Source organism: Euprymna scolopes, chromosome 45 (genome assembly GCF_053919585.1).
Source record: "Euprymna scolopes isolate OS-2025 chromosome 45, ASM5391958v1, whole genome shotgun sequence".
Classification (NCBI taxonomy): Eukaryota; Metazoa; Mollusca; class Cephalopoda; order Sepiida; family Sepiolidae; genus Euprymna; species Euprymna scolopes.
Window position 1 is genome coordinate 55,088,133 of NC_136526.1, and position 13,317 is coordinate 55,101,449.

The 13,317-nt window shown below is 30.7% G+C and overlaps 1 protein-coding gene across 1 annotated transcript; it reads right to left on the reverse strand.

Moving 5' to 3' along the window:
- Positions 1-462: 462 nt before the first annotated feature.
- LOC145269686 (uncharacterized) lies at positions 463-12,257 on the reverse strand. Its single transcript, XM_080125403.1, has 2 exons — positions 11,950-12,257; positions 463-3,216 (listed from the first exon to the last, which is right to left on the reverse strand). Exon 2 carries the CDS (start codon positions 1,905-1,907, stop codon positions 978-980), a length of 930 nt encoding a protein of 309 aa, XP_079981529.1. The 5' UTR covers positions 1,908-3,216; positions 11,950-12,257; the 3' UTR covers positions 463-977.
- Between the last annotated feature and the right edge of the window lie 1,060 nt (positions 12,258-13,317).

The window sequence follows — 13,317 nt, forward strand, 5'->3', positions numbered from 1 at the left end:
CTATATGTAGATACCAGCAAAAATGGACGAATAAAGATTGGAGGATCTAGTTTTGAAAGCCGATTTATCATAATTATTTTGTATGTTTCCGAATACTTTTGGATTGTATTTGAAAGACTAAAGTTAATTTCCTAAAGGAAAAAAATATTTGTACACGTAAAAAAAAAAGTTATGAAAAATATTTTCATGGCGAGATAACCAATTCAGCTAAATTTTGAAGTTAAATAAAATCACTGTAAAAAAATCCTTTAAAAGATAAATATTAGTTTTCTGGGTTTATTTCAAAGATAATTAGTAAAGTCCTAAGACATTAAATAATTTTGTTTAATTATAACATATGATGCTTTATTTTCATAAAAAAGCAAAAATAAATTCATGTTTTTTTTATTTACTACTGAAAACCATAACTTTAGTAAAAGTATTTTTTGTTTAAACAAAATAATACTTTTCCACTAAGATCATTATTTGATAAATACTGAAAATTTCATTAAAATTGGTTAATTTCCTGATTTTTGGTGAATTTTTAAACAAAACTAGGGGAGGTCATAATGTTTAACGATTTTAAGCATCTGCATTCATTGTGCACGTACCTATCTTTATTATATTCGAATATTTTATTAAAGTTCTCCTCTACCTTTCAAACATAATCTTCCTCTCCACAATCGACCATTTAAATATGTTGTATCATTCTTGTGGTCTCTTGGTCTTTATTCCAGAATAAGAATTTACCTAGTTTGGTAGAGTATCCAGTTTCGTGTCTTTACTTGAGGTAACATCACCATTTCTTGTAGAAGTAAGTGTGGATTAACCATAGTATTTGCGAGCCATATAAGATGTTACTATGTGATTTTGAATATTTATCCAGGTTTGCTTCTAGGGAAAAGTATCCTTATGCCAGATTGTCCTGGCAAACCCCCTAAACGCTCAGGGATAGTGTCTAGTAAGCATTCAAGTTCTCTATCTCCACGAGTAAGCATTCAAGTTCTCTCTCCATCTGTGTGAATTTTTATGTGTTTCCTTAAGCAATAATTCCTTGCAAAGGCAGATCCACATATTTTGCAAGAGTAAGGTTTCTCTCCAGTGTGTAGTCGCATGTGTTCTTTGAAAGAAGAATTATGTGAAAAAGCACAGCCACACACTTCACAAGAAAATGGTTTTTGTCCAGTGTGTGTTCGCATATGGATTTTCAAGCCTGAATTTTCTGAAAAAGCTGATCCACAAACTTGACAAGAATATGGCTTTTCTCCAGTATGAGTTCGCAGGTGAGTTTTCATGCGAGATCTTTCTGAAAATGCTGAGCCACACACTTCACAAGGATATGGTTTTTCTCCAGTGTGTGTCCGCAGGTGGTTTATTAAATTTGAATTATTTTTGAATGCTGACCCACATATTCGACAAGAATAAGGTTTTTCCCCAGTGTGCGTTCGCATGTGTGTTTTTAAGATAGACTTTCTTGAAAACGTAGTTCCACATTCTTGACAAGAAAAAGGTTTCTCACCAGTGTGTGTTCTCATATGTATTTTTAGGTTACTGCTCGTTGTAAAGGCCGAACCACAAACTTTACAAGAATAAGGTTTCTCTCCAGTGTGTGTTCGCTTGTGTAGTCTTAAAGCAGAACAATCTGAAAATTCTGAATTGCAAACATCACAGCAATAAGGCTTTTCTCCGGTGTGTGTTCGCACATGCAGTTTTAAACCAAAATTTCTTGTAAATGCTGATCCACATATCTGACAAGAGTAAGGCTTCTCACCAGAATGTATTTTTAAATGTCTTTTTAAATGATAACTGCGTAAGAATCCTGCTTGACATAATTTACAAGTGAAACGGTTTTCTTTTAAGTAAGAATTCTGTGAAATTGGAGACGCACCTACTTTAAAAGACGAAGGTTCTCCAGTATCCATTGCCATGTGTTTCTTTAAGTTCGAATTAACTGAACAGGAAAAGCCACATATGCTACAGGAATAAGGTTTTTCGCTATGTTTAAATTTTACTTCAGTAAGTTTTAAAAGATCAAGAGGCTCCCTCCTGGAGCTAACACTTGATTCTGTTATGATTTAAATTCATATCCGAGGCATTTTTAAGAATAGATTCTGTTCCCTTTATGGCTAATATTTGTATTTCATTACAGGGATTGCTTCTAAGTATTTTTGAAGGTTCTTTTTTATTAGGCCAGTTGCTCCTATCACAACTGGTATAATGTTTATTTCTTTCAGAGACCATGTGGTTTTTAGATCATTTTTTAGGTCCTGATATTTTGTTATCTTTTCCCGTTCGGCTCTATTAAGGCCAAACTCATTTAGGACTGTGACATCGACAATGAGTGCAGTTCTTTCAGGCTTGTTCCATATTACAATATCTGGTTTGATGGCCTTGTCTTTTATGTATTTGCCCGCCTGTATGTCTTTGTCATAGAACACGATCACTTTTCCATTTGATGTTATCGGTGATGATTCATGTTCCCAGAGGTTTGTTGCTCTGTCAAGTTGCATATCTCCACAGATCTTCCAATGGAGGTACTTACATACTTTGTTGTGACGGTCAGTGTTTCCCTGTATGTATTCGTGTGTGTATTTTTAATTGTGAATTTGTTAAAAAAGCAGATCCACATATTCAGCAAGAATAAGGTTTCTCTCCCTTTTTTTGTTTTATTTTACTTCAGTCAAAGTTCTTAGAAATCAAGGGGCCCACAACCTGTGGCTAACACTTGAAGTCTATATGAGATACATAGATATTCGAATGTTCCATTAAAGTTCTTTATTTCTCAAACACTGAGTTAATAAAGAAATTTGGAACATAATTTCTTCTCCTCAATTAATCATTTTCATACGTTGTAGTATATCTTTCATTTTGGTTTCCAGGACAAGAATTTATCTAGTCTGGTGGAGTATCCAGCTTCGTGCTGTTACTTGAAGTAACATCACTTGTAGAAGGTGCACCATTCCTCGTAAAAGTGAATGTAGGTTAGGAACAGTGAGGAGATCTTATTTGGGCAGCGAATACTATGTGATTTTGAATATTTGGTCAAGGTTTACTTCTATGGAAAAAGTATCCTCATGCCAGGTTGTTCTGACAAGCTCATGTACAAAGCGACCTTAGACACTCGAGGACAGTGTCTAGTAGGCATTCAAGTTCTCTCCAGTAGGCATTCAGTATGTGCTCACATGTGACGTTTCCATATATAGTTATGAAGTTTATTCTTCACTGTAAGACTGTTATCTGCAAATAAAAAAATGTTATTGCATAAATATATTGAAAAAAAAAATTTCTGGTAATACTTTAAATATTGTCTTAGTCACAGGAATGTTTTCTTTTCAGTGTAAGTTTCCATATTTTTAAAGTCATGTTACAAACTTTAATAATGCACGATTTTTCTTATGTGTGTTTATATTTTTTTAAATGAGCATGTTTTTATGTTGTCTATTTTTGCAATTTAATGCATTTGCTGGCAGCTATAGCTCTCTTAAATTTATTGTCGTTGCCAAGCTATTTTTCTGCAATTTCCAAAAAAATAAAGAGGACTAGTTGGCCGAAGCAACAAGTATGGAGATGAGGATAAATCCACAAATAAAAAAATAAATAATTAAACAAATAAACAAATGAATAAATAGATAAATAAACAAATAAATAAAAACAAATAAAAAATAACCAAACAAATTAATAACTAAATAAATAAATAAAAAATAAACAAATAAATAAATAAAAATAAACAAATAGATAAATAAATAAATAAACAAATAAAAAATAAACAAACCAATAAATAACTAAACAAATAAATAAACAAATAAATAAATAAATAAAAATAAATAAAAAACAAACAAATAAAAAATAAACAAGCAAATAAATAACTAAAGAAATAAATAAAAAATAAACAAATAAATAACTAAACAAATAAATAAAAAATAAACAAACAAATAAATAAATAAACAAATAAAAAAACAAATAAAAAATAAACAAATAAATAAACAAATAAACAAACAAATAAAAAATAAACAAATAGATAAAAAAAACAAATAAATAACTAAACAAACAAATAAAAAATAAACAAACAAATAAATAAATAAACAAATAAATAAATAACTAAACAAATAAATAACTAAACAAATAAATAAAAAATAAACAAACAAATAAATAAATAAACAAATAAACAAACAAATAAAAAATAAACAAATAGATAAAAAAAACAAATAAATAACTAAACAAACAAATAAAAAATAAACAAACAAATAAATAAATAAACAAATAAATAAAAAATAAACAAATAAATAACTAAACAAATAAATAAAAAATAAACAAACAAATAAATAAATAAACAAATAAACAAACAAATAAAAAATAAACAAATAAATAAACAAATAAACAAACAAATAAACAAATAAATAAAAAATAAACAAACAAATAAATAACTAAACAAATAAAAAAAATTAAAAATAAACAAACAAATAAATAAATAAACAAACAAATAACTAAACAAACAAATAAAAAATAAAAACAAATAAAAACTAAACAAATAAAAACTAAACAAATAAATAACTAAAAAAATAAATAACTAAACAAATAAATAACTAAAAACAAATAAAAATAAACAAACAAATAACTAACTAAGCAAATAAGTAAACAAATAAATAATTAAACAAATAGACAAATGAATAAATAGATAAATAAACAAATAAATAAAAATAAACAAATAAATAAACAAACAAATAAATAAATAAACAAATAAATAAAAACAAATAACAAATAAACAAACAAATAAATAACTAAACTAAATAAATAAAAACAAATGAAAAATAAGCAAACAAATAAATAAATAAAAAATAAAATAAACAAACAAATAAATAAATAAACAAATAAAAAAATAAACAAATAAATAAATAAAAAAAACTAATAAAAAGCAAACAAATAAATAAAAAAACAAATAAAAAGCAAATAAAAAGCAAACAAATAAATAAATAAACAAATAAAAAATAAATAAATAAATAAATAATAAATAAATAAATAAACAAACAAATAAATAAACAAGGCTTTAATTTACCACGTTTGTGCACGTAATTTCTAATATGATATCAAGTTGATAACGATTTGAAGAATGCTCAACCATAAAAATGTTTTCTTTTATTTTCTTTTAAATGAGAATCTTTTGAAAATGCAATTCAACATTTCTTTATTTATTATATATTTTCTTTAAAGTAAATATTTTGATAGTCTGATATTCTTACAAATCCATCAATTTAACACTTATTACAAATATAAGGTTAAGTTTTTATATAAGGTTAAGTTATAATATAAGGTTAAGTTATTATGTGTTTCTGTTAAACTAAACAACTGTCTCGATTCTAATTACCAAAGTAATACACAAGAATAAGTTTGACAACGTTTTTCCATGTATTTTTTAAAAATCGTATCAAGCTAATAACCAGTTCAAAAGATTAGTTTTTTTTAAATTCAATTTATTTTTCATTGCAAATAAGCAATAGGTGTTCTTTATTCTTCACTGATTTCTACAAATAAAAATAAATAAATAAATGTTCTAACCATATCGCAAAAAATATTTGAAATATTTTCTTAGTCTATTCACAGGAATGGGTTTTTTATGGTCTTATTTTTGGGCTTAATAAGCTGGGTATGCAATATTAATTTTAAATAAATCAATATTAGTTTAATTGAAGCTTCTTTTAAATGGTAAAAATGTATGATAATATTAAATTAGATTACAGTTACATCATGTAGAGGAGAGTTAAATCAGTGCCTTGCATTGCATTGATACCTAGTCGTCATCATTAGACTGTTTCGCTTGTACCAAACGATCATAAATACTGTTTGAAGTTTAAGTTAGACTGTTTCAAATTCTCATTTTTTTATTGTTTTATTTTTGAGTTATAACCTGGGAATAGGACAGTCCTACCAGCTGCCAACATTCACCCACTTTTATTGACTCCAGCCAACAGCTTTTTTCAGGATCCTCGCTGTCCCCTTAAGTGCAATTGTCTGAATCTCTCTTTGTGACTTGACCGTCCCAGGGGGCGATTGGGCTCCCCACAGGAGGGAAGTCAAGACTCTCGAAATGCTGGAGAAGCTGGGCAGATATGATTTTTTTTTTATTCTTTAATCATCATTGGTGTGCCCGGGTGATGGCAAAAGACTTTGCTGAGAGAAAGATTGGATTTTGATTTTCACTGTAATGAAAATCGTTGGCAATATCATTTTTTTTTTTGTAAATTGTACTCTGAAAATGGAATGACTTAGGGTTTGAGACGAAAGATGTTTATAGTTTGAGTACAATGCCCGTGATCCAGACGGTCGCAGGGAATGACCTTTTGGGGCATGAGAACACTTGTAAATTCACAGGTGCACATGGGGAAGAGAAAACCTCCCCTGAGGGTTACGTAACTGGATACGATTGGCCCAGGAAATGGTTCCGTTGTCACCCCTTCCCTGAGTATATGAACGGGCCCCAGAGTCGAAACCATCAGTTGAGCTGAAGTTTGGAGCAGAGTTGCCACTCTCTCTGTCTTATTCTATATAAATATGTCAGGTTTGACAGCAGCATTTTCAAGGTAGGTTGCTTTAGGGCAGTGTGAGTTTTCATATGTATTTTGAAGCCTGACTTATCTAAAAATATTAAAAGTTTTTTCCTGTATTTCTATAGATTTTTAAATGAGTGTTTTTATGCTGTGATTTTTTGTGCCTTTTAATTATTAATTTAGGTTTACTATTACAAACATAAGTTTAATTTATTTATATGGAAATAACTACAAACTTCATACGACTATGGTTTTTATATATTACTAGCGAGGGGTACCCGGCGTTGCCCGGGTGTTTGGGGGAGGGGGGTAAAAAAAAAGTAAGTATGAGGATCGAACCCGAACCCTTGAGACAAAGTTGTAAATTAAAGTGTGAAAAAAAAAACGTGCAATGTTAGCCATTGCCCCACCGCGAGATGCTAACGGAAACACGTTTGAATTTATTTAATTACTTGGATTTAGCAGGTGCCCGTTTTAATGAGTTAATGAGGTCAAGTTTGACTGCAGGATAGTATTCATTTACTGCTGAACGCTTTTTTTTCCACCCCCCAAGATCTTATAGGAAAAAGACTAACCCACATGCGGCGAGCGACAAATATAGAATATTTATCTTCCCGAAATCGAGCAAATTAAATAGACAGGCGAGACGATTTATATATGATATGAAAAGTTTTAAAAAGTTGTGAACTGACCGACCGCTTCTCTGAAAGAAGCCTTTTGTAGACACACAGAAAAAGCGAACACACATACATACATACATTTTCGCTTGTATATATATTATTTAATTGGAATTCATTATTGAGATGAGTATTATTTATTAATTTATTTTATTGCGGACTATTATGCTCAGCCTGTAATAAAAATATCCGCACAGTTGCTTATCCATCTGAGTTTGGTGTTTTATTCCTCTCAAATCTCATGAATTTTCGCGGTTAGTCTCGCCCTCTTTCCCATAAAACCAACCACGCCTAACGCTTCTTCCTCTCTCAGCCTCTGTGTATTGAAAACAAACAGAACAGACTTTCTGTCTTTCAGGGGTGCATTAGAAGAATTTACTACTACACTATCTAATCAGTATTAGTGAAACAACAAATAAGAAAGATGAGGATAATAGTCCGCAATAAAATAAATTAATATGGTTTTTATGTTGTATTTTTTGTACTCTTTTAAATGGGAATTGTTTCAAAAATACAGTTTAGCACATTACAGACATAAGATTAATTTATTCTATGTTTTTACATATAAAAAGGTTCAAACACAAACTTTATAAGGTTACCAATTTTTTGTATCCTTTTAAATGGGAATTTTTATTAAGATGCAGTTGAACACACTACAGACATAAGATTAATTTATTTAAGTTTGTATATATATTTTTAACCCTATCTGGAAATGTTTAACTACAAACTTTAGAATAATACTTTATATTTTCTCTACGCTCTCCCTCGACCCAGGACTGCACCCTAATAAACAAAGTCTTTGACAGCATAGATACAACACTCTCCCTCAATACTAGTGCACAAGTGAGCATTGCCAAGGCTGCTGTGAAGAAGGTAGGCTCTCTCTACCATGCTAGAAAGCTACTAACGCCTGAAAGTACCCATGTATGCTATGTCTCTATGTAAATTTCCCTTCTATTTTTAAAACAACCGTAAAATAGAGCATTTTCCGCAAGTTTTAGCCGACGAAATAGAGGGAAAATGGACAGTTTAAGCAACTCGAAGCACCAAAACCTGAACTCGACGTGAAAAGGAAAAAAAATTGTGTGGCAACTCCTCCACGACTTTTGGGTAAACTTAAAGCTTCTTTCTTAGAAGTGCATGCCTGTGGAACTCTGTTCCAGTTGCCTGCTTCCCACCTGACTACAACCTGGATATCTTCAAATCCAATGTGAACAAATTCCTGATGAACCGCCTCCTTAAGTAAGACACTTTATCAAATCTCCAACACTAACGTACTGTACACACAATAACCCTTGTCCCCGAGTGGCTTCTGAGCCTTGATAAATTGTGACTATCTTGTAAAAAAAAAAAGTTGCAATGAATTGCCTCATTGTTTATAATGACAACTCGTCCTTGTAATTGTAACGAAAAGAAAAGTCAGTGAACGAACGAATGAAATAAAACTGACTAACTGATTAACTCACTATGGATCGACTGTAGGGTGTTTTTATAATTGCCTAGTCGATTCTATGCAAATGTTGTCTTCACCAATTAACATTGGTGGACAACAAACAGACACTATAAAGTCAGTCTATCAAGTAATTACCAATTTCTGGCTTAAACAACTGCCACACTGAATTCCATTGTTTCACTCCCACACCCACATCGAGTTCTTGTAAGTAAAAGTAAGACATTTTTGTTTCCAATGTATTACTTAATGAATTTCAGTGGTCGTCGCCATTCTTAACATGGAGAGGGGTGGTAGTTGTAACAATTGGCCATTTTTGTTTATTCCCATTATCTGCCAGTCACATTAGAGTAACTCTGTGTAAATCCTGGGTCGATAAATGCCTAGACACCCATAACGGCAGATTTACTTTAAGCAAAAAAGGCTGAAAATAGGGGCTGTAACTCTTACATAACTGGAGGGGACATTAAAAGGGATGACACCCGTTTTTGTTTTGCTTTTTTTTTTTTCATTTAATGTTAACAAACAATTACTGAAGTTATTCAGTATTTTATTTTTTAACAATACACAAGTTTATAAAATAAACTTTTTAGATTTCATTTTATTAACATGATTTAAAAATGTTCTTTGATAAAATTCTATGTTCTGCTGCTCTGCCTGCAGTATGTATAAATGAAATAGTTATTTAAATTTCTTTTTTGTTTAAAACAGTTATTTAAAAAGTTTATTTTATTACGTTTGGGGCACTTCTGAATGATAGTGGCATATTAACAACAGAGACGAGTTATCGGCCCCTGTTCTTCGAAAAGAGAATTGCTGCCTAGCGGTCATTATGTGAACCTCAAATATAAACAAGTGTTTTGATAACGCAAAAATATGTAACGATATGGTACTTGTACAGTTTAATCAAGACATTAAAAAATGAGAATATTGAAAAAAAGTTTAAATTGTACGTATCCATTATGTAATGAAGTTCTCCGAAAAAAATGTTCACTTAATTTCATCAAGTAGTTTTTGTTTACAGCGAAAAAACAATTTGTTATGATACCGAGCAAAAGGTTCGATTTTTAGGAAGAAAAACTAGTATTAAAGATGGGGAGGGAGTGTGTGCGCTTTACATGGAGTTATCTCCTCGTGGCATGTCTAAAATCGAAACAAAAATTTTAAAAAATCCAAGATGTCTGCCTTCAATGTGCTCTCATGAAAATGTGTTTTTCTGCTGTAAAAAAAAAACAAAAAACAAACAAACTACTCGATCAAATTAAGTGAAATTTTTTTTCGGAGATCTTTGGTTCAAAATGGATGCGTACAATATAACCTTTTTTCGATATTTTCATTTTTTAATGTCTTGATTAAACTGTACAAGTACCGTTTATTCCTTCAAATTAATAGATGATGAAATTCCTTCCCTGTTTCTCTTAAATCTTGCTGCTCAACTCCCTACAAACAATATCCCTTGCTTCCACATGCAAAAAGCACTCATCACCGTATGTCAAAGCTTGTGGCTTTTATCGCAGTTCTCATACTTTCTACTTCGATTAATGTTATATATTCTTTCTGTTTCGGCATTCCAAACTGATTCACCTGGTCATTTCGAGAAAATATCGAAAAAAAAGTTTAAATTGTACGTATCCATTATGTAATGAAGTTCTCCGAAAAAAATGTTCACTTAATTTCATCAAGTAGTTTTTGTTTACAGCGAAAAAACAATTTGTTATGATACCGAGCAAAAGGTTCGATTTTTAGGAAGAAAAGCTAGTTGTAAAGATGGGGAGGGAGTGTCGGCGTTTTACAAGGAGTTATCTCCCCATGGCGTTTCTAAAAATCCAAACAGAAATTTTTAAAAAATCCAAGATGTCTGCCTTCAACGCGCTCTCATAAAAACGTGGTTTTTCTGCTGAAAAAAAAAAAACAAACAAAAAAACTACTTCATCAAATTAAGTGAAATTTTTGTTCGGAGATCTTCAGTTCAAAACGTATACGTACAATATAACCTTTTTTTTTCTTTCAATATTTTTATTTTTTAATGTCTTGATTAAACTGTACAAGTATCAACGAAATAACTAACACAAAAATATATGGAAAAAAAAAATGAATAAAAAATGTAGCAAAATATAATTTTAATGAATTAATCTATATTTTGTTCAATGAGTGATTTAATGCATCAAAATAAAATTTTAGTTTGTCAATGTAGCAAAATATAATTTCAAAAACATGAAACGTTTATAGAGGTTTAAGAGATGTTTGTTTTTTGTTACAGAAAGATTGTATAAAAATGTAGCAAAATAATTTTAGTTTGCACGCACTTTTAGAAAAGGAAGATCCTTGTTCTTTGGCTGACAAGTGACATCTGTCGGCCGTTCTTGAAACTAAAATACACACATTTGCCTTCTCATGTCATTGTCATGCAGAAGTGCCAAGTTTTGTATTGTCTATAAATATAAAAGCGAAAATGTATGTATGTTTGTATGTGTTCGCTTTTTCTGTATATCTACAAAAGGCTTTTTTCAGAGAAGCGGTCGGTCGCTTCACAACTTTTTAAAACTTTTTATATCACGTATAAATCGTAATATCTCAGAGTTAACAACGAAGCTCGCCTGTCTATTTAATTTGCTCAATTTCGGGAAGATAAATATTCAACATTTGTCGCTCGCCGCATGTGGGTTAGTCTTTTTCCTTATAACATCTTGTGGGGGGGGGGAAGCATTCCGCAGTAAATGAAATACTATCCCACAGTCAAACATGACCTCATTTACTCATTAAAATGGGCACCTGCCAAATCCAAGTAATTAAATAAATTCAAACGTGTTTCCATTAGCATCTCGCGGTGGGGCAATCGTTAACGTGGCAGGTTTTTTTTTTCACACTTTAATTTACAACTTTGCCTCAACGGTTTGAGTTCGATCCTCATACTTACTTTTTTTTTAACCCCCCCCCTCCGGAGTTTCCACACACACCTCCAAACACCCGGGCAACGCCGGGTACCTCTCGCTAGTTTAAAAATAAAATACTTATTAACTTCAGTAATTGTTTGTTAACATTAAGTGAAAAAGAAAGAAAAAAAAAACCCGGTGTAATCGGCCCTTTTGATGAACCCCTCCAATCATGTAAGAGTTACAGCCCCGTTTTTCTGCCTTTTTTCATTTAAAGTAAACATCTGCCGTCATGGCTCTTGCCAAATATCAAAACATAATGTTAGTATTTGTGCAAAACTGGATTTATAAAATCCAGTTGAAATGAGTGCACAGTAATAAAAAAAAAATAATAAATAAAAAATGAAGATTATTATTATTAGACTTACCTTTTTATTTATTTATTTCGTACGTTTTGTTTTGTTTTCACCGTTTCTAGGAAAAAAACGAAACGATCATTTGAGCTAATATTAAATACATAAATAACTACAGGTAAAACATACCGGGTGGGGGGGGGGGAAGTTTAAATTACTGAGAGAATGCGGGGAGGGGGGGTCCTAAAATAACTAAGGAGTAGAAATAGCGAATTAAAAATATTTTATTTAAAAGCAAGTGTGATGTTTAAGTGTATCGATAATTAATAATTGCCGGCATTTTACGGTACACACGCATTTATGCACCACAGACAGCCATCCGCGCCGAATTTTTTTTTTTTTTTTTCAGCCACGGAAAGACAGGGGCGATAACTCCTACCCTTTTCTCGTTGAAGAACACAGCAAATAAAAAACACGAAAATAATTGAATAAAATAAAAACGGTACTTGTACAGTTTAATCAAGACATCAAAAAATGAAAATATCGAAAAAAAAAAGTTTAAGTTGTATGTATCCGTTATGGAACGAAGTTCTCCGAAAAAGAAATTTCACTTAATTTCATCAAGAAGTTTTTTGTTTTACAGCAATTTGTTATATGGTACCGAGCAAAAGGTTCGATTTTTAGGAAGAAAAGCTAATAATAAAGATGGGGAGTGAGTATGTATCGCCACTTTAACTGGAGTTATCTCCCCATGGCGTTTCTAACCTCCAAATAAAATTAAGAAAAAAAAAAAAAAACAGATGTTTGCCTTCTCACAAAAACGTGTTTTTCCGCTGCAAAAAAAAAAAAAAAAAAAATACGATCAAATTAAGAGAAAATTTTTTTCAAAGATCTTCAGTTCAAAACGAATACGTACAATATAACCTTTTCATTTTTTAATGTCTTGATTAAAACTGTACAGGTCCCATAAAACATCTGGGGGTTTCTTCGTTATTGTAAAGAAATTAAAAAATTGAAATATGAAAATCTCGGCAAATCACTAAAAGGGTCTCTTAAGCTCGACACCGATATCTAGCAGAAGTGTTTATAGGTTACCCATTTAAAATTTTTGAAACATGTAAAAAAAAAAAATAAAAATAAATAAAAAATGGTTCTGCTCGATACCGGTGTCGACCTTTAAGAATCCCTTTTAGTGATTATCTGGCTATAGGATATTTTTACAACTAAACAGTAAATCTGCCAAAATTTCAGGTGAAACCAATCGTATCTACTGAATTGACATGTATTGTCACAGTAATGAAAATATCTAAAAATTACAAAATAGTATAAGGTACAAAATTAATTATTAATGAAAACAGTTTTCGAAAGTCAATTTAGCAAAAATTTACTTTTTCTGAATTGGCCAAACATTTTGAGCTTTCAGATAAGATTTACCTCCCTTTT

Bases quoted from the DNA above. Each gene is read 5' to 3' on its own strand.
- LOC145269686 (XM_080125403.1), bottom strand. From the start codon at position 1,907: ATGGCAATGGATACTGGAGAACCTTCGTCTTTTAAAGTAGGTGCGTCT.